A 23,989-nucleotide genomic window follows, 5' to 3' on the forward strand; every position below is an offset into this window, starting at 1 on the left:
TCCTATTTCAAAGTGATCAAATTTTCAATATACATATTTTTCACAGTTTAAATTTTCAGTGTTAAAAAATTCAGCATATAAAAAATTCAACTTTTCAAAATTCAAATGCAATATTTTCGTTGTCCTCCAATTCAACTTGCTCAAATTCGCCGTCTCAAATTCAGCGTCTAAAAATTCGCTGTCTCAAATTCAGCGTCTAAAAATTCGATGTAAAAATGGCCAAGGTTACTTCAGGTCACAGACATTAGCAATGGATGTCCAATTCCAACATCCACCCAATCACGTGACACAACCGTCATATTGAAGAAATACCAGCATCACCCAGGCTGGCGACCATGGAGGCGAACGCAAACCCAACGGTGAGTTTAATGCTTTCATATTTCTATAGTATATTTTATTTTGTGCATGAAGTTTGATACATTATCTTAAAGCCTGATTTAAAACACGGGTTGGGCCGTTGTTAATCTTACACCGTGTAGTGCCGGCATATTACATCTTGCTACCTCCTAGCACCCCCAGCCCCTCCCCGCTGTCCACGTCCAATTTCCCCAGTTTTATTTCAAAAAGAAATACCACTTGGGTCAAGTCTAGAATCTTTAAAGAGAACTGATGGGTGGCGACATTCTGGGTTGTTTGTATGTTGTCTTAGGTGAGACTGAGACAGGCAGTCTTAGTAAAGTCGTAATTTTTCAGGAGATGCTACCGCTAATATGGTGCCTTGTGTGCTTCAAAGAGGGGCTGTGAACACTTTCCGACATTAATTATAACCACAACCCCATTCTGATCAGCTACCGTATTGTTCAGGTGACTTCATTACAACATCATCCAAAATACTGCTTCTCTTATCTGACAATTGTTGATATACAATATTAATTTACATTCTTTTTACTTTGCCTAAAACCTCGTTCTGTTACCTAGCAACACTATAAACAACCGCCTTTGTTTTTCAGTTGATTTTAACTAATTTTCAAGAAAATATATGCTTGTAAGTACATCTGTTAACTTATTTTAGATTAAATATCATAATTTAATTTAGATTACTGTGACTTCTCAATGCTGACCTACTGATGTCAAAATACTTTTTTATTTTACTGACAATTTTTAAATGTTTTTTTTCTTTTTTCTCTTTTCAAGGAACTTTTGCTGAATCATATTTTTGATAGACTCCGTGATCGTTTGGAGCAGGAAGAAGCAGTTTTATATCTGGGAAGAGTGTGCACAATCAAAGGTTTGTACAAATGACAAGTTTCAATATGTGATGCTTTTGAATGTCTATAGTAACATTAGCTTTGTGTGGTCTTCAATATGATGAGATTTGAAGGGCAGTTTTAATCGTTTATTACTCCATAATTGAAGGACTGAGCGACTGTGGAGAGATCTGTGGACGGCTGTAACGTGCATCTATTATGACGTGCTACACTACCTTAAAGAAGAGGGATACCTGGACATTTCAAATGAAGCACTCCTCTTCTGTTGCCATTATGTCTTCCTGCCATGTCTGCAGGATGATCTGGATACTTTCTGCAGTGGCTGGGACAATCTCCCTCTTCAACTGAAGCAACATGACTCCTAACCTGCTCTGGGTTCTTGGTACACATCATCCAATTCCTGAACCCCACGGTGCCTTGACAGAGGTTATAAAGATTATAACGGAGGCTCAGATGTATTTGCTGAACATTTTATGTTCAGATTTTTATTAATAACAATAGCTGAATAACGGCAAACGGCTGTTTGTAACCAAGCAACCAAAATCACCAGAAGGCAATCATGTTTTAACAAGATAACTATCACATTTTAATAAGATACATATGATGTTATAACGTGATAGCGCTCAATTTTTTTCCTGTGACAGCAATACGCTTCCGTGCCAGTTTAAAAATTCACCATTTATGAAATGTAAAGCAAAATGCTGATCATGTTACCACAGAGGTGAATTTTAGTGCTTTTATGGTAGACATGTCAGAGAACAAAAATGTTCTAAATTTGTAATTTGTTTGTTTTTTTTCTTTACTCAAAAGGAACCCATTAGGTACATTTGTACATTGTTGTATTGCTTTACATTACTTGAATTATAAGAATCAGAAAAAGTTTTGTCTTATGTTGTTTATTTTCTAATACCTAAAGCATATATGAACTCATCTAAGTACATTCAATAAAATTTTGCATAAAAAAACAATTTCAGTTTCATATTTAAAACTGCCTGTACAAACAGTACTGACTCAGAGAAATGAAATATCTACTCTGAACATTGTGTTATTCTAGTTCCTCTAGTTTTGAATTTGACAAAACTAGAGAAATTAGAGTAACAGCAATGTTGTCGCTCTAATGAGTAATACATATGATCACATTTAAACATATGTATCGAACTTGTGATCTGACAAAATCAGAAAATTGAATTGATTCTACATTTCAACAAAACTGTTTTGTTTTAACAAACTGATTCACAAACAAAGAACTGCTACAGCTTAAATGTAGATTTTTTTTAATTTTTTTTTTTTTAACAGGTCAATCACTCAAAGCCAGACTGCGTAGAGGAAATGCATGCTACAAAATCCTCACTGAAAGAGTTGTAATTCCAGTAGTGACAAGGAATTCTTAGTGTTTTGTAGTTTCCACGAACAACCTCCACAGACAGACTTGCTGGCAGATTTTCCCATCCAGTCCAGAATTTCATCATGTCTCCTCTTCCTCCACTCCGTGGTCTTTCAGTTAGTAAATTAAGTAAGTGGCTTGCAGATTCAACAATAGCATCCTGACTACCCTGTAGTCACAAAATATATAAAAGACAAAGTAGCAGTTGAAAAAGGATTAGTTAAAAAGAAATTTACACTTCATGAGAATGATCACTTTTACTCAGGAAAGCTCTGTGCTGTAGGGTTCCCACCTTTCAGAAATTAAAATAAGGATCTAGCAGATGGAAAGTGTCATTCTATTTCACTAGAGAAACTAAAACTGCAGTACCATAAGTTTTAAAGAATAAAGAGACAGTATAATTTCTTCAGTTTCCCTCTTAATTTTTTTTTACAATTGCTAGCATTCATCCTCACTGACACTGTTCAGCCTGGCATGTGTGTCTTCCCTCTCCTGTATCTTTGCTAGGACATCGTAGAGTATCGGTTGAGGACGTTTTAACCTTCCTATGGTGTTAGGGTCCCTACGGACCCGTTTTGATTTTTAGCATGCATAAAAGTACTTCATACATTTGTTTTTTGCATTGAAACTTTTTGACTTTGTCAGGGACTTCCATTTAAACAAAGTAAAATCAAATTTTTCTTTTTCACTAAATTATAAAGTGCTCTGGTGAAAAAAATGACTTTTGTGGTGTTCGGGTCATTTGTGACCCGGTTAAAATTTTTTATTATATTGAATCATTCCAATCCAAACGTGGCAACATCCGTTGGAGTACAGTTCCTCCTGATGTGCATGGAAGGTCAGCTGCTGCAAACATCATCAAAATGACCCCTGGGGTCACGAGGTTTGCTGTGACAAGAGTAAGTGACATCAAGACGTACTTTGATCTTTCTTTTTGCCATTGTCACTAAAAAAAGTCAAAATAGCTATGACAAACCTTGAGGGGAAAAAAGTCCATGGCAACACATGGATAGACATGGATGAGACGTACCTGGATGCCTACAATGGTGTTCTCCTGGCTGGAGTTTACAGATCTAGCAATGAGGCAATTGAGCGTCTCTGGGATGCATCAACGGGCAGAAATATTTTCCGGGCAACAACCTTTCAGATGGTCTCAAGAGTCCTCAGATTTGACAATCGAGACACCAGAGCAAAATCTGACAAGCTTGCTCCCATCACGGATGTTTGGGAGAGATGAGTGCAACTCCTTCCACTGATGTTCAACCCAGGGCCAGAGGTGACAGTGGATGAACGTTTTTTTCTCTTTCCAAGGAAAATGCCCGTTCCGGCAATACATGCCCAGCAAGCCAGGCAAATATGGCATAAAAATCTGGGCAGCCTGTGATGCTAAAACAAGCTATGCGTGGAACCTACAGATTTACACAGGCAAATCTGCAAGCGGCATCCCTAAAAAAAAACAGGAAAACGTGTAGTCCTCGATTTGATAATATTAAAATTAAAATCTTTTTTTTGTTGAACATTTAAGAAATGTGTTTTAATATCTCTCAGTTACACTCAGATAACAGAACAACTGATTATTTTGTTGCCTTCTTCTCTTAAGGTTCATTTGACCACTTTTTAGACATTGAAAACGAGGGCAATGCTGTTAAAACAAAGGCCCAGGGGGCCACAAAAAAATATTAAAACCAATCTTTTCATGGATAAGGGAGCCCAACTAGCTAAACAAGAGTTAAGAAAAACATTGGATGATAAAAGATTGTTTTTAGGGTATTTTATGGCTGATTTAATACACGGGTCCAAAATGACCCGCTAACACTACAGATGGCAGCCGAAAGCTAACACAAGAGGAAGGTTAAAAAGACGCAGGTTGAGAGCGGCTCACCACGACTGCTAACCCTCTTTTGCACCCTAGTGTTTCTAGGCAACCGTGACATCAATGGTCCAAAGCGTTCTGGGGTCCTTACTAGCTCCCGCCACATTAGCTGAGCTTAACATGTCTTGTGTTTTATTTTTGTAATTATTGTTACACTAAATGTTTATATGCATGTGATAGGCGTTACTGTCGGACATACAGAAATACCGAACAAATCGCGTCTCGTTACGGGCGATTCCGTATTTTACGAAAGGGATGGCAATCCTACTGTGCTCTTCTCTCATTAAAATTATAGAAACTATATAAAACACAAATAAATCTACAATTTGTAAGATTAACAACGGCCCAACCCGTGTTTTAAATCAGGCTTTAAGATAATGTATCAAACTTCATGCACAAAATAAAATATACTATAGAAATATGAAAGCAATAAACTCACCGTTGGGTTTGCGTTCGCCTCCATGGTCGCCAGCCTGGGTGATGCTGGTATTTCTTCAATATGACGGTTGTGTCACGTGATTAGGTGGATGTTGGAATCGGACATCCATTGCTAATGTCTGTGACCTGAAGTAACCTTGGCCATTTTTACATCGAATTTTTAGACGCTGAATTTGAGACAGCGAATTTTTAGACGCTGAATTTGAGCGAATTTGAGCAAGTTGAATTGGAGACAACGAAAATATTGCATTTGAATTTTGAAAAGTTGAATTATTTATATGCAGAATTTTTTAACACTGAAAATTTAAAATGTGAAAAATATGTATATTGAAAATTTGATCACGTTGAAATAGGTATGTGAATTTTTTTAATAACTGAAAATTGAAACAATGTAAAAAATTACACGAATTTTTTTTACTGCAAAAATAATGACATTGAATTTTTTTAGGTTAAAAATATATTCTGAATTTATTTTAATACTGAAAAAGTAAGCACTAATATACAACATTCAAATTTCAGAGGTATTTTTTATTCAAATTCTGATGGCACATATTTACTTCCATACTCACTGATCCTTTTCCAAGCAAGCTCCTTTCTATTCCTCTCTGCAGTCATAACTTGATTAGACGTAGATTATAGGACAAGAGCAAATGGCAATAATCTTCCATAGTTTTTATTATTTTTTTTATTTTTTTTCTGAGGTCCCGTCAGAAAATGCACCATGTGTTGGTTGACACGTGGTGTAGAGCGGTGAAAGATCAGATTTTTCATCTCCAGCGAAAGGCCCAAAAGTTTTTAAATAACGAAGTCAGTTCGTGATGCGCCCCTGATGTGCCCTTGAAGCTCCCTTGATGCTCTTCCACATAGACTTTGAGTCTAAATCAGACGCGCCTGACCCGTCTGATGTGAATGCACCGTAAGACAGCTTCTAGAAATTGGTTCTATGAAAAGTAAAAATACAGTTCAGTTCCCAAAAAAAATGTTTTCCATTTTAGAGGGTCAGAGTGCGAGGAGGCACTTTATACTATTTCACTTTTCTTGCAAATTTCATATCTTAATTTGGCTATTTTTTTAAAAAGATGATTTTAAACTGTATTATTTATCTGAGCTGCACTGCTGCTGACTATAAATTCATATTTACTGTTGGGGCTGCCAGCAGCTGTATGCAGGTTTTATTTCTTTTGGTCACGTGTCTTTTCTCAGCATTTCATGCATTCCACATGGAGGAGCTGCCAGAGCAGTTTTGCTCCAAAACAGAAACCTCAAGAACAAATACTAACTGTGCAGTTGACTTTATTAAATATAGATTTTAGACTGCATGCATCACATGGTTTTTAGGAAAAGTTATTAACGTTGCCTGGAGATATTTAGCCTGATGGTGTTTATGAATGGAGAAACAAATGGACCTTCGTGAGAGGAGATATTGTCACAAACACCTGATATTCAACTTTAAATCAGCACTAGCATCTTCTCTGTTAGACTGTCATTGCTGTACTTATACAAGTACCTACTATTTTACTTTGTTTTAATCATAACAAGAACCGTGACTTGCAGAAATTTAGGCGTGGGTTCATCTCTGTTCTCATTGTTGCATCGCTTCTCTCTCAGCTGGTTGACATCACAGGCAAGGACCAGGATGAGTCCATGATCGCGCTGCACGACTGCAACGGCGACGTCAACAGAGCTATTAACGTGTTGCTGGAGGGCAGCCCGGACACTGTGAGTACGCTCTCTGTTTAAGACGCAGCCTCTGGAGAAATCAGTGCCACCCAGGCTTAAATCGCACTTGGTGGGGAAAATTTACTTATCATTTCTCTTTTGCAGCGCAGCTTGGTATTTGTTAGGGCGATATTCTGCTTTTTATGAAGAATTGACAATAGAAAAGGATGCATGGAAAGGTTATCTAAAGACATTTTCCTTCTTTCTAGTTTCTTGTTGCTGATCTTTGGAAAAAAAAGTCTTCATGTCTTTTGGTATAATTTATCTTAAGAGCTGAATGGCAGAGTTTATAGACGGTAAATGTTTTCCAGATTAGAACTGAAAAGGAAAATTGTGTGGAGCAGCAACTAACAATTACTTTAGTATTGATTATTCACACTATCAATTGGGTAAAAATGTTTTTCATTTAACCACATTAGCCTTTTTATACAGTATTAGAAATAATATAAAAAATGCATATAAACCCCCTTAAATATATTATTGCCTAAAATGCAATAACAGCATTCCTTTAGTGAATTTTTGGGGTAGAACATATTTAGTTTTTTATTTTCCTTAAATGCAAAATGCATGTATTTTGTGCAGTTTTGCCCTGACTGTGTAGGTTTTTTTTTTTTTTTTTTCAGCAATTGGCTTTTATAGTCCAATTAATGATTATTTCAATAATCGATTCATCAAAATTAGTCTAATTGTTTCAACCTTTGACTTAATTCCTGGCCAGATATCTAGAAAAAGTGTGGCCAAGTCCAATCCACTCGAGAGCTATTGTCCTGCATCTGATCTCCAACACACTTAAACCATTGCTACCAGGTTTCTGCACAGCTGAATATCTGCTGCTTTATGCAGTTTCGACTGGATTAGTCCAGAATGGAAAGTTGTTTCCTAAAAGGGATTGTCTGTATCACCTGCGTCCAAATAAGACTGTTTCCAGAAATGTTTTCATCCACCTAGAGACAAAAAGAACAACCAAAAAGGATGTTTTCACTCATAACATGACGTATGGGAAATGTGCATGAAGACTCCACATTTTGTAGAAGTTTTTGCAGAACATTTATATGAAATCAACCATTGTTTTTGTCACTTGTGACGCGTTTGGTGTCATCAGTCAGATCAGAGTTTCATTCTACAGTTATAAACGTATTTCACAAATTTGCAAGAACATCTGGAACCAGTTTCTAAAAAATGTTTTGTCTGCTAAAAAAAATTACCAACTTTAGAAAAAAAATATCATAGCTCTTGAGTTCTGGACTTAGCCACTCTTGTTCTAGAAATTGTATCCATCCACCCACTCACTTTTTCATCAGTTTTTGTCAATTTTTCCATCTTGCTGTCCATCTGTTTGCCTGCTTTCCATTTTCTTTGGTTTCCATTTTTTCATCTGTGCTTGTTTCTTTCAGTCTGTCGATCAATATCCATCTATTCATCCTTTTCCATTATCTTATCCCCTTTCCAGCTGTCCATTCATCAATTTTTCCAGTTTTTTATTTCTGTTTTTGAAAGTGTAAGCGCTCTGAAATGTATTAATCAAACATTTCATGTTTGATAAATGCTCTAAACGTTGAAATTGGGCTTGAAATGCGATATAAAGATGATCCCAAATAACTGCACAGACATTTCTAGCTGAATATAAACAGAAACTGAAACCGTAAAGTAATGGAAATGCATCAGAATAATCTCAGTTTAATTGCAGAGTCATTAAGGAGCAATTTCTTCTTGCTTAAGTGAAAGGATCAGCAGCCAGTGTTGGCCCACATAATTGAAGATCTGCCATTGGCAACAAAAACAGAAGTGATATTCAGCCATGCATCTTTCATTTAGATTTATTCTTCTACTAAAAACAACGTTTATCCACCAGCGGTGTGACCATCGGACTAGTTGTCCTGCAGTAAATGCTAAGCACTCAGAAAAAACCACAGATAACTTCACGACCCCCAACAATGGCTGTAAGGAGAAACATTTTAGCCCTGTTTTCATTTCTCCAGGACTCCTGGGAAATGGTGGGGAAGAAGAAAGGAGTGTCTGGGCAGAAGGAAATCAGCCAGGCGGAAACCGGTGAGGAAGGAAAAGAGAACAGAGAGAAAGGTGGAGAGAAAGACGCTGCACGTCGTCGAGGTGGCGCTCCACGGAAAGGCCGCGGATTGAGCAGAGGACGAGAGTGTATGTTTATACTTTTCAAATTTAAAGTATAAACTCTATACTTTAAATTCCTCTCCTCTCTATGTTTAATCACATTGTATTCCCATGTTTCTGATTTGCTTTGTGATAGTCATAATAAGCAGTTTTTTATGCATTTTATGATTTTCACAAATCTAAACATAAACTGAACATGTTTAGATTCTTAAATTTGTGAAACAAGTATTTAGTAAATAATTCCAGCTGAAAGTTCATCCACGAGGAATTATCATAATTGTAGTTCCTTGTAGAAATATTCTTACCTTAACATTTTCACATTTTATTTTATACTTTGTTTATTAGTTTTTAACCATAAACATACATACAATCAGACATGAGGTCTAGGGCAGGTAGCAGACAGTCACACTGAACATTTTCACATTTTGACGACATGAAGAGGGAGAATATAAGCGTTTAAAAAATGTATTGCAAGTAAAAATGTTAAGCCATGGCACACGTTTTTATTCAGCCCCATTTTCTCTGACACACCAAAATAAAATCATGGTTCACCCACTTGTTTACTAATTGGTAAATAGCCCACCTGTGTGGTGTTTATGTGTATGACACAACTGCAAACCTGCTTCAAAAGGGCCAGCTGGAGAAAATGGCAACATTTGGAAACCTTGCATCATTTCCCCCCCACACTTTGCTTTGTGTTGGTCTACCTTATAAGGTCCCAATAATATAAAAACATTTGTAGCTTTGAGACAAAACCTGCTGAAAGTTCAAGGTGTATTGAGTGCTTTTGCAAGGCAGTGTTGAATTTAAAAATAAAGATATAAATGAGTTTTTCCTTCCAGTATTTCCCTCTGAGCTTTCTATTGACCATCTTGACACTTTTCTGTCCAATTTTTTATTAATATTTCCATCTTTTTTAGTCTTTAAATCAGTAATGTGCGTAGTGAAATATTTGCCCCTCTTGTTTGGATATTTCTGATATTATATGAGAGACCAAAATTGGCGAAATCAACTCATAATCCCTGGACTACAAACTTGTTTTTCATTTTGATTTGATCTTCTGATTTCTATAAATCATAAAATCTCCTCTTTCTGCTAGCTTCCCAGTAATATGTGACTCATTTTGAAGCCACTTTTTCTGGGGAATGTGTGCACTGCGGTGTTGTAATCCAATACCGGTCTGTCTCTGCATAATTGCAGTCCGTGGCCAGGAGAACGGCTTGGATGGAGGCAAAGTTGGAGTGCCTGGACGAGGAGCAGAGCGAGGCAGAAGAGGCAGGGGCAGAGGAAGGGCAACTATTGGTAAGCAGTTTTCTAGAAAAAGTAATTTTTGTTCAAATGACACCTCTGATGCTTTTCTTTCTGATAACAAAAGTTAAATGTGCACTCGTTTTGTTTTCTCCAGCGGTATCCGGACGGAGAGGAGGCAGATTTTCAACACAAGCCATGGGGTAAGAGAGCAACTGCCTTTTGTTTCACTTTTACCTGTTGCCATAGTCACCAGAAAGCATGACCTCAGTCTATTGTTGGGCCTTAATCGGAAGGTGGGGGGAAAACTTTATCCAATGAGAGAGAGCAGCGTAGGCTGAGCATTTCTACGGAGAGCGTAGCGTCTAAAAATCTCATTCAGAAATAAAATCTGCATTTGTCGGCATGTTTGAGTTTTAGTTTCAGCCACTAAAACGCTAAAACTGGCTGATCTGTGTCACAGGATTGACAAATGTATTTGTCTGTGATGGGATTCCTTATGGCTAATGTTGCACTGAATTCGGATTAAGCAGGTATGAATAAAGTGGATGGGAATGTTTCTTCCTTTTGTCTTTTTTTTATTTTATTTTTTTATACACACTTACAGATCTTATGTTGTAAATCCTTTCAGAGTTTGCCTCAAATCTAGACTGTGGCTTTCGTGATTGAGGTCAGGAGCTGTGCGGTATCCTCCTCAGAAGCCTAAATCAAATTTTTTTCTCTCACTGAAACCAAGCATTGAATTAGGACATGAAAGCCTGGGTAGCGTTACAACGAGTGTATGTTCATGTACGGTGTGTTGCCAGAGAGAAACCAGAATAACGTAGCCGGAGGTTTTTCAGTAATTTAGGGATTTGCTGTAAGAGGTTTCAGTGGTACAACAAACAATGACGTAATGTCTCACTAGATCTTCAGAGTCTGTATTCCAAGACATTTGGAAAATGCTCAACAGTTTTAGGTGTATTTCACTTTTGTATTCAGCATGAGGGTATATAAATCTTTTTTTCCGCTTGTATTTGGGCTTGTAACGCATGATAGCAAAATTAAACTCCATAAAATGTGGGGAACAATAAATCTGTTACCAAATAGTAAAGTAGCAAATTCACAAAGCAAATGTTTTTACAACAGTTCATAAAATCGAGGAGAAATGTTGTCAGAGAGAGGCTTGGATACCTAACAAACTGGCACCCTACTGGGAAATTTAAGTCTTCTTCGATTACTTAATTGTGGCAAACGACATAATTGAAAAATACTTAAATTCTGGCTACATTCAGGTAGATAATTTGCTATCTGATCAGCCGCTGATTGCATCGGTGCAACAACCATGTCGGAATACTTGCGTTAATGAGTCGAGCAGTGCTTTTGTAAAAGAAAGCAGTGAACGGAAGCAGCTGAAAGTCTCATTTCAACAAACGTTGGACTAATTACCTCGTTCATTTGTGAGTATACATCATTCACAACAAACAGAACAAATATATTAAATTTTAACAAACAAATGGCTTCTATCACAATAATTATGTGAAATTAAATTAATTATATCCTAACTTCAGAAGATTTGTTTTTACCTTTACAAAGCTCTTTGGTTCCTCCTATCAGTCTGTAGCTTCTCATATTGAGGTCATCAAACCAAATTTCAGATCCACCATAACTGACTGACACCTGCTGGCCTCAGGTTTGCAACCAGCTTGTGACTGAGAGACCAGTAACCTCCTCCCAGTGTCAGAATCTCACTGAGGAAGAAACTGCATTAGGTTTTCTATCACTTTATTATTTCTGCTGTAACTGATGTATATTCGCATATAAAGTAAGTCAATAGACTTTAATTTACAATTTTTGTCTTCATGTCATGTGGTAGATCTCAGCCGGCTGGTGAGAGAAAAAGTAGATCTTGGTCTCAAAAAGTTTGAGCACCCCTGCTCTAGTGAAGTAAAAGCTGATTCATCACCAAACCTCCACTGTGCTTCTGTATTTAGTTTAACTCTCAGTTGCTTTGGTTGACTGCATCTGTTCCCCAGTAGCTTTAAACGTGCCATGATGGAAAATAATCTGATCTCCAGTGGAAAAGAAATATGACATCCTCATCTCCTGTTTAGTAAGAGAAACCTGAATTCCAAAATCAGAAGTTATTTTCTCTGTTTCTTTATGTAGAAAACACTTGAAGTTCGACCGTGGGTTTGTTTTCTTAAGATGAGGCTGTGTCTGTGTTTGGAAGGATCTTATGCAGATAACGAAAGTGTTTTGACTGGTTCGACTTGTTGCTGCTGGTCATACCTCCAGTTTGCCCATTGTGGGATTTTTCTCACTTTGCACAAATAAGACTTGCATCAGTAGAAGCTACAAGAACACAACATAGCTGATGTTTTTGATATTTACTTCTGACTTTTTACTTACACACAGTCAGGAAAAAAACATCGGATTTTCTGCTTCAACTTCATTGTGTTTGTTATTTTACCTAGGCGTAAAATCAGAAATTTGATATTATTTTAATGAGCTGTAAAGGTGACCTGTTGTGTAAAATTCACATCTTGTATGTGTTTTTTTACTTGCATTTGAGTTTATACTGCTTCTAAAAACAACCCAAGTGCTTAAAAGAACCACACAGATGTTTCTTTTTAGCAATACGTTATTTTTGTTATCTGGAAAATGGGAGGTTTTAAAAACCTTCCAAATGTGACGCCACTTGTTAACAGGTACTGTCAGTTACCTAGTAACAGGCCAGGTTCCACCTGTTACTTAGCAACCCCAGCAAAGTTCCTTTTGTTACCTAGCAACCTCAGTGGAACTCCAGTGCGTTTTGTCAGTTGGATTCGCTGTTCAATGGCTGCTGGAAAAGTCAAGTGTTTTGCTGTTGATTTACCTTTCAGAAACCATTAGCTGCATTCTTGTTGGTTGTGCAGGAGGTTCTATTGATGCTTATCAAAGATTAACAGTTGTATAAATGCGCATCTGTTTGCAGCCATTTTCACGTGCGAGTGTAAACGTTGAATTATAAGCAGATTATCTGGATTAAAAGTGACAGGAGTCCCTAAAATATCTCATTCTGAAAGGAGTTAAAAATAGATAGAACTGACAAGACTACAGTCTCATTTTCTAAGAATGGATTTTGTGCAAGAAAAAAAATGAGAAGGACATGTATTGTATCGTCCATAGACCCATCCTAACCTGTTCAAAGAAGCAGAGGTCACCTTTGAATACCGAGCTGTTTCCTTTTTGTGCAGCCTCTGCAGTTTTTTGCTGGCGATTTGTCTGCACATGTTCTCAGTTCTCAACTTTTCTCTGCCTTTCCCAGAACTTTCAACCCTGCAGACTATGCTGAGCCAGCCCAGACAGAGGAAAACTATGGAGGAGGCAGTACCTGGAACAACACAGGAAGTGTGGAGTTAGAGGAGGGGGCAAGTAAGTACACTCAGTAAGAAAGGCCACAAATGAAAAATAATATTCTCTTTATGACTTTTCTTTTAATTTTTGGAATATTCTGCAGGAGAGGGAACAAATTACCCACCTAAGTTTGACTCTGCACCTGGTAAGGCCGTCTGTTCTCTTGTTTTAAATGTGCTTTTATTGTTTTAGAGGCATTGGTTAAATTGTCTTTGGCTGACAGCTCCATGGAGACCTGCCACAGAGGAATGGGGAACCGAGGACTGGAATGAGGATGTGAGTTTTTCAGGATATAGCTGTTCACATTTTACAGTTTTACAAAGAAACGCCTTGGTTTTATAGTTTGAACCTTATGCAAAACCTGATATTTTAACAAGAACGTGGAAAATACTGAGATCCACTGATGGTTTCCATGCAATCAGGGAAAGTTAATTTCAGTGTTTTCAGGTTCAAGAAAAAGAAGAGTGTGTGAAAATGTTTTCTAGACTTGATTCCCGCTCTCTAAAAATGTATTATCCTTAATCCTTCTTTCCTTTATTACTTTCTTTTGTTCTCCTTCATGTTCTTTTTTCCCTTTTTAAGGCCTTCCTTCCTCCAGTTCTTTCTTTCTTCCCTTTACTCTTCTTTTCCTCCTCGCCTTTTGATGCTTTCTTCTGCCTTACCTTTATATCCTACCTCTGTTTTTGTCCCTCCTTTCATCTTTCTGGTCTTTCTCTCTTCTTATCCTTCCAAATTTCATTTTTTTTCTTTCCTTCTTTATTTTGCTGCATCATCCCTTCATTCTTTACCTCATTCTTCTCTCCTTGTGGTTCTTCCTTTGTCACTTCCTTCCTTTCTGTCTTTGTTCCTTGCATCCTTTCTTTTTCTTGTCTGTTCCATCCTTGTCCTTATTCCTTGTACTTTTGCCTCACCTTCCCCCTTTTTTTCTCTCTTCTTTCTTCCACTTTCTGTTTTTTTTTTAGACTTTGCACTTCATTTATTTCAAAATGAACACAAACCCCTGATAACTCTGGAAAAATGTCAGTTCTTCTTTATAGTTTACTTCCAGATACAAACTGTCCAATCCTCCTCTTCTTCTCTTCCTCAGCTGTCAGAGACCAAGATTTTTACAGCTTCCAACGTTGCATCAGAAGCTGTAAAGCCTGCGCCTCAAGAGAATATCACAATCACCAAAGGACAGAGGTTGGATTTTATTTTAGTTGATTTTGGATGATTACATTTCCTTTTTTATTTTTTTTGATGTGTAAATAGTAGTTTTGTCCTTTATTTTCTGCATCGAGTAATACATTAACCCGTCGTTCCGCTCTTTAAGTGCGAGATTCTCTGCACAACGTAAACCTGACGAATATCAACATTCAAGTTCTAAACGTGTTTTTCACCTGCTGCAGGATTGACCTTGCGGTGCTGCTGGGGAAGACTCCCACATCTTCATCCTCAGAGACAGAAAACACCCCCATGGAGGCCGCCCAGCCCTCCTCTCTGCCCCAGTCTCTGGTTTTTAGCAACTCCAAGCAAGGGGGGCCACTTTCCCAGACAACCTCCAGCGCCCCGTACTCCCAGCACAGCATGGTGAGCGGCTGATGAAAACCCTGCAGGGATCAACATTAGGCGACCGTAGGACCCCCACTGTCTCAGGCTGTTTCCACACCTGATAGTTCGGTAGTCTTGGCTTGATTGGAGAACAAAATTACAATATTTATTACATTTTCAGGGGGTGAAAATGTAATAACACTACACTGTCAAACCATAGAAATTGATTGGAAATCCTGTTCCCCCTCTTGCCTGTGGTGGCGCTGGACCCAGAATTACTGATGGAAACGACACAAAAACGTCCTGAAGCAACTTCCTAAGACAGAAAATGTAAACAAAAATGGAGTGGTGTGAGATTTTAACAGTTCTAGGATTTCTCTTTTTTTTTTCTTTAGAAAAAGACCACAAGATTTTTCTCCTGCTAGCATTAGAATGGCGCATTCATTTGGTTGTTTTCACCCAGAATGCCCTGCATTGCAATCCACTGCCTGCATTTGGAGCAGTCTCCGGTGCATCCACAAATGCACTTGAACAACAAAAGAATTTGAAACTTGGTTCTTAGGCAGACCAGAGTTCCTTTTTTTTTTTTTTTTTTTTTTTAAATAATAATAAAATAAAAAGCTTTTCTTTGGTCCTCATCTGAGTTCAATTAAAGAAGCGGACTAAGCAGGGCTGGTATGAATGCTGCGGCATTAGACTGCTGGTTAATGTTTCTATCTTAATTATTAACAAAAACAATGAGGACGCTTGAGTTGTGTCTAAATCAGTGGAGTCCAACCTTTTTGTCCCCGGAACCAAAACTGGCAAATTTAAATTACCCAGGCGCCACAACTTTCATTAAACTAAAAATGCAAAAATGAGTTTGTTGCAAAAGGTTTTATAAAAACTAAATCCTTAACAAACCAAAACATAAAAAAGGCCTCAGGCTGTTAACTTATTAACAGAAAAACAAATTTTCTTGATGTCATCGGTTGTTTTCGAAATGGTCGACCAGATTTTCACAATTCTTGACTTGTGGTTGGGGGACTGTTCAAAATCATATCAAGGGCCACAAATGGCCCCCGGGCCACACTTTGGACTCCCCTGGTCTGTGCTGTGTCGTCGAATCACCAGGTGTAACATATCAACAGTAATGTAACAACTTGACTTAATTACCTTTATGCACTGCAGACCAGCATGCTGAGTAAGGGATTCGGGGATGTGGGAGACCCTAAAGGAGGCAGCACAGGAACTACTGGTTCCCAGTTTCTGGAGCAGTACAAGACCGCCCAGGCGCTGGCCCAGCTGGCAGCACAGCACTCCCAGGCTGGACCTCCCAACACGGCACCTTCATCCTGGGACAACAATGCCTCCACTCTGGGGCCATATGGTGAGAATCAAACTAAACTTTACTTTTTATTAATTAAAAAAAAAAGAAGTCACATTTAAGGTATTTTCTGATTTTAACACTTTCATTTTTCACCCTCGCTGTTGTGCAGAGATGAAAACTCAGTCAGAATCTGGGATCCACACACCCTTTACGAAGCGGCAGCCCTACCAAACTGCCACCTCAACCTCGTCCATGTTGGACGTTTTCCTGCAGGACAAAGGGCTGCCTCCTCCTTCCTCCGTCTCCTCCTCTTCCTCCTTGCCTCAACAAACCACATCTTCAACGCACGCGGTGCCGCCGCCTGCGTCCTCTCTTCCCAAAATGGCCGCCGTCCCCTCTCTGGGTCAGCAGGTCTCCCAGAGTTCCTCAGATGCCCAGGGCTCCAGTCCACTGCCTTTACAGCAACACAAACTCAAACAGCAGAAGAAGAGAACTTCTATTTCCACAAAGGTAATATATTTTTTTTATTTAAATGGCAACAGTAATAAATTAAGTCCTATAGTCGTGAATTCAAACTTTTATTTATTTATTTTTTGTTAATTTGTGTTGTTTTTATCTCAAAAGTGTGGTGCTGGAAAAGTTTGGAAATTCACCTTGAAGATATTTGAAGTTCTTGAATTTTACTGTGTAAAAATTTTATGTTCCGTGGTGGTTCAATTTTATTTTTATAAAATATTTAAAATATTGTTCACAAAAGTTCAAGGCTCTTGATGTTTGGTAAGACTTGCAGATTCAATGTCATCTGGGGCTGAAAACAAATGTTTTGCAACAGATTTTTTGGTTTTTATCAGAAATTAGCAGATACATTTGAGTACAATATATTAAAGTTTGTAGTTGTAATTTGAAAAAGTTAAAGGAGTAGTTGTAAACAACTTTGCAATATAGTATAGTATATTTTTAAATCATGAGACACAAAAAAAGACTTGGATATTCATACAATTTAGGCAGATGTTTTAAAAACACAGCTGCTAATCATCACATTTAATTCAAATCTGCAAAATAAAATATTTTTTTCAGTGCAGCTTTAAGTAGACACCCAAAAATTTGAAAAGAAATGTCAGTGTGTTGAGTTCATTCAATCATTTAATAAGATTTTGATGTGGATCAATACAGGGCGTATATGTTGACCCTATAAGAAAAAAAAATGTCAAACTCATTTTTGGGGGCCAAATCAAGATCATGAAAGCTCTTAAAGGGCCAGTTATGCCAGAATAAATTGATAAAACCTGTTCACAGACTGTTTAAAATATGAATGAATTCTTAAAATTAAACAATATTTAACATCTTCTCAGTCCCTCTGGGATTTCACAATTGTTTTGATTGTTTATTGCAATTAAAATAAAAGTGTTTGTGGTACTAATTTGGAAATATTTGCAATATTTACGCTTATTTATGGCAATAAAGGCAACTTTTTATTACTCGCTGTATAGATCATGGACTATGATCTGACATCAATTAAAGCTGAGGCAACTGTTCAGTACAGTAAGAAAGTTTTTAACATTTTTTGTGAAAAATCTGCAATAAACTCCCAATAATGTATTAATACAAAAAAGTGTGGTGATTTGTAGATTTTTTTTAATTTTTTTTTTAATTTTTTATTTTTTTTTTTGCATGAATTTCCATGAAAATTTGCGAGAACCTGGAGATACTGATTGATATAATTTGGGAAAAACTGCATTAAAATGATTTATAAAATAATATTTAAGCACATTTAGTGTTTAGTCCAGAACTTAAAGGGCCATGTAAAAAGATATGGTGAGTTTCACACATGGCATTGGTTTGGTGCAAGAATTGCATTATACCAATTTTTGTTTTCTTCTCACCTTTAAGTGTCACGTTGAGCATCATTAAGCTCGTTTTAATCCAGTTCCTCTTCCTCTGCTCTCTCTCAGATTCCAGCGATGGCCGTTGAAATGCCCGGCTCCACAGACATTTCAGGCCTCAATCTTCAATTTGGAGCGCTGCAGTTTGGATCAGAACCAGTTCTACAAGAGTACGAGTCCACCCCTGCCACCACGACGCCAGGCAGCCAAGTTCAGAACAGCCTCTACACGAGTCCCAGCAGGTCGGTAACCTCTGAAGCCCAAAGCTGGAAAAGGTTTCCTGTCTCAACACATAAAAAACATCTTAAGTTCTGCTTTTTATATTTGTGGTATCTGGTGCCATATTGTGTACAAATTGGAATAAAAATTTATTAAAATGTGTTTTTTAGGACTATGTTGGAAAAAGTCTATTTTTAAGTCTTTCTATTGAACTTCTATTAAGGCATCACCAAACATGTTTATTTTTTCTGCAAATGCTCTAGTTTGATTTTAATTTATCTAATCAACATTAAACCAAAAAAAGTAACATTGTGATTTTTTTTTTTCTGTTTGTTTTATTTCTTTCTGATTTGCAGCGAATCAACTCCCGCTCTGTCGAACTCCGGCCAGATGGAAATGTACGATCAGAGAGCGCCTCAAACGCGCCGCTACCCCCCCTCGGTCTCATCGTCCCCTCAAAAGGACTTGCAGCCCAAGGTAAAGCTGCTGCAGCTGGCTCTTAACTTTTACCTTAAATTTTTAATATTTTCATCCAGTTTGATTTTCTCATTTTATTTATTTTTATTTCTATTGATTGTGTGCAACTTTTATTTTAAATTAGTGCTGTTTTGTAAAAATGCTTACATTTTCATTTTTAGTATTGATAAGATTAGAATATTGTATAAAACTATGCCTATTTTATTAAATAAATTCAGTCAGTGAAGCGTAGATTAGCTACACACAGACTTTCAAACATTTCAGTTAATTATGATGATTTTCTACTGGCAGCTCATTAAAATGTAACATTTTAGATTGGAATACCTTTTCAAATTTTATTAGTGCATAACTTCTGATCAAACATTCTCATTTTCATAATTTTTGTTTTTAATTTCTCCAGAATGGCTTCAGTTCAATACAAGCTAGTCAGTCTGTTGAAGGTAAGTGTCTGTTTTTCTGTCTTATTCTGAAAAGTAACAGCAGGATTTCTGATTGGCTTCTAAAGCTCTTCCACAAATCATTTCTGTAAAATCTCCTGAATAAGTCTTGGTTTCTTTCTACGTCTTAAAAATGTTCATTTGTTGTTTATTCCACTTACTTTTACAAGCTTATTATACTTTCTTTAGGGAAATCAAGTCGAATATGTTCATTTGTTTAGTTTTTTTTTGGGTTTTTCAATCAAATTAAAAATGTTTAGGTTTAGGTTTGGCTTCAAATCAGGAATTTCAGTAGTTAACTCAGTTCACATAGGTCAGAGAAAAAAACGGATTAGTGGAAAGTTGTATTTTTCTTAATTATATTCTAAATAAGTCATATATTAAGTTAGTTTTTGGAATCACTTCATGGTTATAAGATGAAACCCCAATCAGGTGAAATTATCTTCGCAGCGTGAGCATCTTACAGCAAATTGTTTAATGTCTGTCCTACTCCAGGCTCTGCGGTATCAGTAAAGCCGGGTTCTGATTCAGTCACGCCTTCATCCGTCTCCAGCATGGCCGCTCTGGCAGACAGTGGTTCCGGCCCCGCCTCCTTGTTGGCCGCCAATCAGTCGAACCTCGGCGCTCTCGGGCACAACGAAGATCTCCCAACAAGCTCCATTCCCCCTCCTCAGCACAACAAGTGAGCTGAAGTTAAAATGTGCATCCAGGCCGTTGTGAGAGCTGACGGATTGTCTGAACCAGCCGGTTTTATTTTCACAGCTCTCATCCATTGCAGCAGAACAGTCTGGCTCCGACTTCAGTCCGAACGTCAAACTCAGGCTTACTGGTGAGCTCTTTAAACGCTCCACTCGGCTTGATTTTCCTGTAGTAAAAGCCACTAATTGTCGATGTGCATCTCTTGCTCCGTTTTGTGCTGCAGTTCAAAGTTGCTAACAGCTTTTTCAGTGCTTCCTGTGGCTGCAGATGGACGCACTAGATGCAGATTTGCGCTAATGGATATATAATCTCATCAGTCTTAAGTACATCCTCCTTCTGTCTCAGCAGCACCCCAACGTAGACGGCGACTTGAGCCTGCACTCGTCCTTCTCCTCCTCTGTCTCAGCTGTGCCATCTTCATCGGTCCCCCCCTCCTCCTCCTCCATGGCTGCAGTGCAGGCGTCGCTCGGAGCCCCTCAGGGCTCCTCCGTGGGCCCTGCCACCGTCTCGACTCCCTCGGGCCAAGGTCCCGTCAGCAGTCTGGCCATGGGCCTCAACGCTGCCTCCATGGGCGCTCAGACAGCGGCCCCCGCCTCCATCATAATCTCTACGATGTCCTCGACCATTCCCTCTTCTGCCACTTCTTCCACACGCAACTCTGCAGCTTCCTCAGGTTGGGCGACAAGTCAGAAATACACACTGTATTTGTCATCCAACTCTATAAACCAATTATGCAAAATTCACATTTTGCACATTTTTCTACGTCCATTTGGGTCTTAACGGCTTCTAAAAACAACCCAAATGGTAAATTAAAAAAAATTGTTTTGGTGTCTGGAAAATTAGCAGTTTCAAAAACCTGCCGATTGTTAAGTCACTGCGCTGTTACCTAGCAACCCCAAGCGGAGCTCCAGCACATTTAGTCAGCTGGTTTTACATTGTATGCATTGCACAATGGCTGCTGGAAAATAGTGTTTTGATGTTGACTTACCATTCAGAAACCACTTGCTGGTTTTTTGGGGTTTTTTTGTTGGTTGTGCAGGAGGCTCCACTTCTCCTTTTCTGAGATGTATAGCTGTATAATTTTGCATCTGTTTGCAGCCATAAAAGAATACTAATACTATTGCAATTTTAGGCAGTTAGATGTTTTGTCATTTTAAAAAAGGAATTAAATGGTTTATTTGCATTTTCTAAATGTATTTCTAATGTGTGAAAAATCCTAAATGGTTACATGAAAAATATGCAGAATGTACAATAAAAAAAAAAAACTAAAAAAAAACTGATTTACTAATGTGATCACTAGTTGCAGCCATATAGTGTAAACTATGAGGCAATCAGGAAATTGTTTTTCTTTTTAATAACTGTGTTGGTTGAGTTTTATTTACTTCCTTATTTAAATTGTTTTACAGGGAAAGCGCCTCCAAACCTGCCGCCTGGTGTGCCCCCTCTACTGCCCAACCCGTACATTATGGCTCCAGGACTACTGCATGCCTACCCTGTAAGCCTCAAAATCATGTTATCTGAACTTTTATGTTCACATTCCTACAACGCTTTTCTGACATTTTCTCACTTCATCTCAGCCTCAGGTGTACGGCTACGATGACCTACAAATGCTGCAAACAAGAATACCATTGGTGAGTTTCCTCTCCAGAGCAGCACTTAACTGCTGAAAAATCAACTCAAACCCACACATTGCCATACTGATGGCTTATTTCTTCTTTTTTTTTCTAGGATTATTATAGCATTCCATTTGCCACTCCAACAACGGCGCTGACAGGCAGAGAGGGCAGTCTGACAAGCAACCCGTACTCCGGTGAGTCCACTTCGAAGAACTGAGTCGAGAAGTTATGATGCAAAATTCACATTTTTGCATGTTTTTGTACTTTATTTGGGTTCATATTGTTTCTAAGAAACAACCACCAATGTGCTAAAAAAAAATTTATCCAGCCATTTTTTGGCAATAAGGTCCAGTGATCCCTCGTTTTTCGCGGGGGTTACATTCCTAAAAGAACCCGTGTAAACGAAATCCGCGAAGTGGGAACCTTTATGTTTTTAACAATTATTATACAATGAAATACTCCATAATACATTTAAAACAAAGAACAAAACCTTTTTTACAAGGCCAAGAATTTATTTTAACAAATAAAAGTACAGTATAAACGTTTTTCTTTTTTACAAATAACTACTATACTGAAAAATAATCATTTTAATCATCAATACGAAGTGAAGGCTTCAAATTGCGGTGATCAGCAGCGACCCACCACAACCCGAGTTACTGGATTAGAATGGGAAAAATATGATTATGAAAAAAAATACAAAGTGCAGTTGGACAAATATTGATTCACCTGTATTTCACTGCTCCTCCTGACTCCACTGTGTCGTGTTTTTGTCTTCTAAGGCCGCGGTGCAGGTCTGTTTGTTCGGGAGAAGAACGTAGTTATCGGTAGTTGTTGTCGCTCTTTTTTCTTCTGGGCTCATCTTTTTTTCTTGTCCTGTTTTCAGGCGACTTGTCGAAGTTCGGTCGAGGCGATGCGTCGTCGCCGGCTCCGGCCACCACATTAGCTCAGACGCAACAGAATCAGACCCAGACGCACCACACCACGCAGCAGCCCTTCCTCAACCCGGCGCTGCCGCCGGGCTACAGCTACACAAGCCTCCCGTATTACACTGGCATGCCGGGCCTGCCCAACACCTTCCAGTACGGACCTGCTATGTTTCCGGTGAGAAACTTCACATCATCACAGGGCTGCTGACCGGCCTATCAGATCGCAGAAATTAGAAACTGACAGACATTCATAATGAGGAGAGCTGAGGATGTGATGCAGGAGAAAGTCCTAATATGACTGTTTCTGATCTTTTAGAATAAAAAAAAAACAAACTTCAAGATAAACAGGATATTTTGGTTCTTTGTAATTAGAAAATTTTGTAAGCCTTTGAAATTCTGCAACACTTTGACTTTGTTGTCGTAACCACTTTGGCTGTAAGCTTGGAGTCATTAGCTTTGCTTCCAATGGCCATTAAATTGTGCAAATTGGAATTAAGAAATTAAACTCATTTTATGTAAACGCATAAACTTAGAGAGAAAACTAGTTCTTGTGCATGTGTGATATTTTATTTTATTTTGGGGGGGCTGTATTGCAATTAGTTTATTTCACAAAGTTGCAATGGAAACACTGTTTTTGCATCACACTAGTCATAAATTCAACAGCTGGATGTTGCTACTGGCGAAAATAACAAAGACGACAGGAAGTGCTAGGAAGGTCATGTTTATTGTCGTGTAAACAAAACTTATTCATGTGATTTTTATTTTATTTTTTTTCAAACAACATTTCTTATTTTTAATGCGAAATTATGATTTTTTTTAATTATTTTTTTTTTACTTTAGCTGAATATTGACAAAGTTTTGCTCACATTTGTAATTGAAACGCAGCAACAGTTTGTTTGCAAGACCAGCCTGCGCCCGAGCTTTTACTTCCTGACTGGCGATGCTTCGGTATTCCTGCTTGATGTTCTCCTTCCTCGTGGTGGACTTCTATTTTATGAAGTGCAGCATGATGCTGCCACCCCCATTCTTGATATTTGGGAATTTGTTCCCAGTATTTCTTACAACGGTTCACAGATCATGTATCCAGAAGTGAAGATCTGTGCACCTGTGTGCATTTACAAATTTCAATCCTGCGTTTGTAGGTTTTTGATGTTGATGGTTTCTTCTGACTGGCTGTTAAAACATGCAAAATTCCTTGATTGGACTGAAATGTATTTGGATTAAATAATCTGACGGTGTGGTTTGTATATGGGCACAAATTAATTATTCCGATTATGATGTGCATTTACATTCACTTTGGCAAAAAGTATTAAAGGTCTAGTGTTATGTGTTTAAATAAAGACGTAACAACATGCAGGTTGAGCAGTTTTTCAGATTGTTTTTCTGATATAATTTCAGTCTTTTTTTGTCATTGGGTAAAATCTTAGCTGTTAGAATTAGCTGTATGAGCTAAAACTAAGTTTCCAAACAAGGATTTTGACTTTGACTTTTAAGTGTTCATAACATACAGACATTTGC

General features: G+C 37.9%; 1 protein-coding gene across 5 annotated transcripts in view; it reads left to right on the forward strand.

Annotated features, from left to right (window-relative positions):
* Nucleotides 1-23,989, forward strand: part of ubap2l (ubiquitin associated protein 2-like) — a 37,773-nt gene that overhangs the window by 6,326 nt on the left and 7,458 nt on the right. For 3 of the 5 annotated variants that reach the window (XM_044137553.1, XM_044137550.1, XM_044137551.1), the window contains exons 4-24: nucleotides 6,512-6,622; nucleotides 8,602-8,776; nucleotides 9,950-10,051; nucleotides 10,155-10,200; nucleotides 13,287-13,393; nucleotides 13,479-13,520; nucleotides 13,599-13,651; nucleotides 14,463-14,557; nucleotides 14,764-14,944; nucleotides 16,076-16,274; nucleotides 16,384-16,724; nucleotides 18,167-18,339; nucleotides 18,673-18,793; nucleotides 19,194-19,233; nucleotides 19,726-19,912; nucleotides 19,993-20,059; nucleotides 20,275-20,602; nucleotides 21,336-21,424; nucleotides 21,507-21,560; nucleotides 21,658-21,739; nucleotides 22,429-22,646. In XM_044137553.1, the coding sequence (XP_043993488.1) occupies nucleotides 6,512-6,622; nucleotides 8,602-8,776; nucleotides 9,950-10,051; nucleotides 10,155-10,200; nucleotides 13,287-13,393; nucleotides 13,479-13,520; nucleotides 13,599-13,651; nucleotides 14,463-14,557; nucleotides 14,764-14,944; nucleotides 16,076-16,274; nucleotides 16,384-16,724; nucleotides 18,167-18,339; nucleotides 18,673-18,793; nucleotides 19,194-19,233; nucleotides 19,726-19,912; nucleotides 19,993-20,059; nucleotides 20,275-20,602; nucleotides 21,336-21,424; nucleotides 21,507-21,560; nucleotides 21,658-21,739; nucleotides 22,429-22,646 (2,811 nt within the window). The remainder of the gene's footprint in view (nucleotides 1-6,511; nucleotides 6,623-8,601; nucleotides 8,777-9,949; nucleotides 10,052-10,154; nucleotides 10,201-13,286; nucleotides 13,394-13,478; nucleotides 13,521-13,598; nucleotides 13,652-14,462; nucleotides 14,558-14,763; nucleotides 14,945-16,075; nucleotides 16,275-16,383; nucleotides 16,725-18,166; nucleotides 18,340-18,672; nucleotides 18,794-19,193; nucleotides 19,234-19,725; nucleotides 19,913-19,992; nucleotides 20,060-20,274; nucleotides 20,603-21,335; nucleotides 21,425-21,506; nucleotides 21,561-21,657; nucleotides 21,740-22,428; nucleotides 22,647-23,989) is intronic. The other 2 variants (XM_044137552.1, XM_044137554.1) reach the window with 1 other exon arrangement.

Source organism: Gambusia affinis, linkage group LG14 (genome assembly GCF_019740435.1).
Source record: "Gambusia affinis linkage group LG14, SWU_Gaff_1.0, whole genome shotgun sequence".
NCBI classification, from domain to species: domain Eukaryota; kingdom Metazoa; phylum Chordata; class Actinopteri; order Cyprinodontiformes; family Poeciliidae; genus Gambusia; species Gambusia affinis.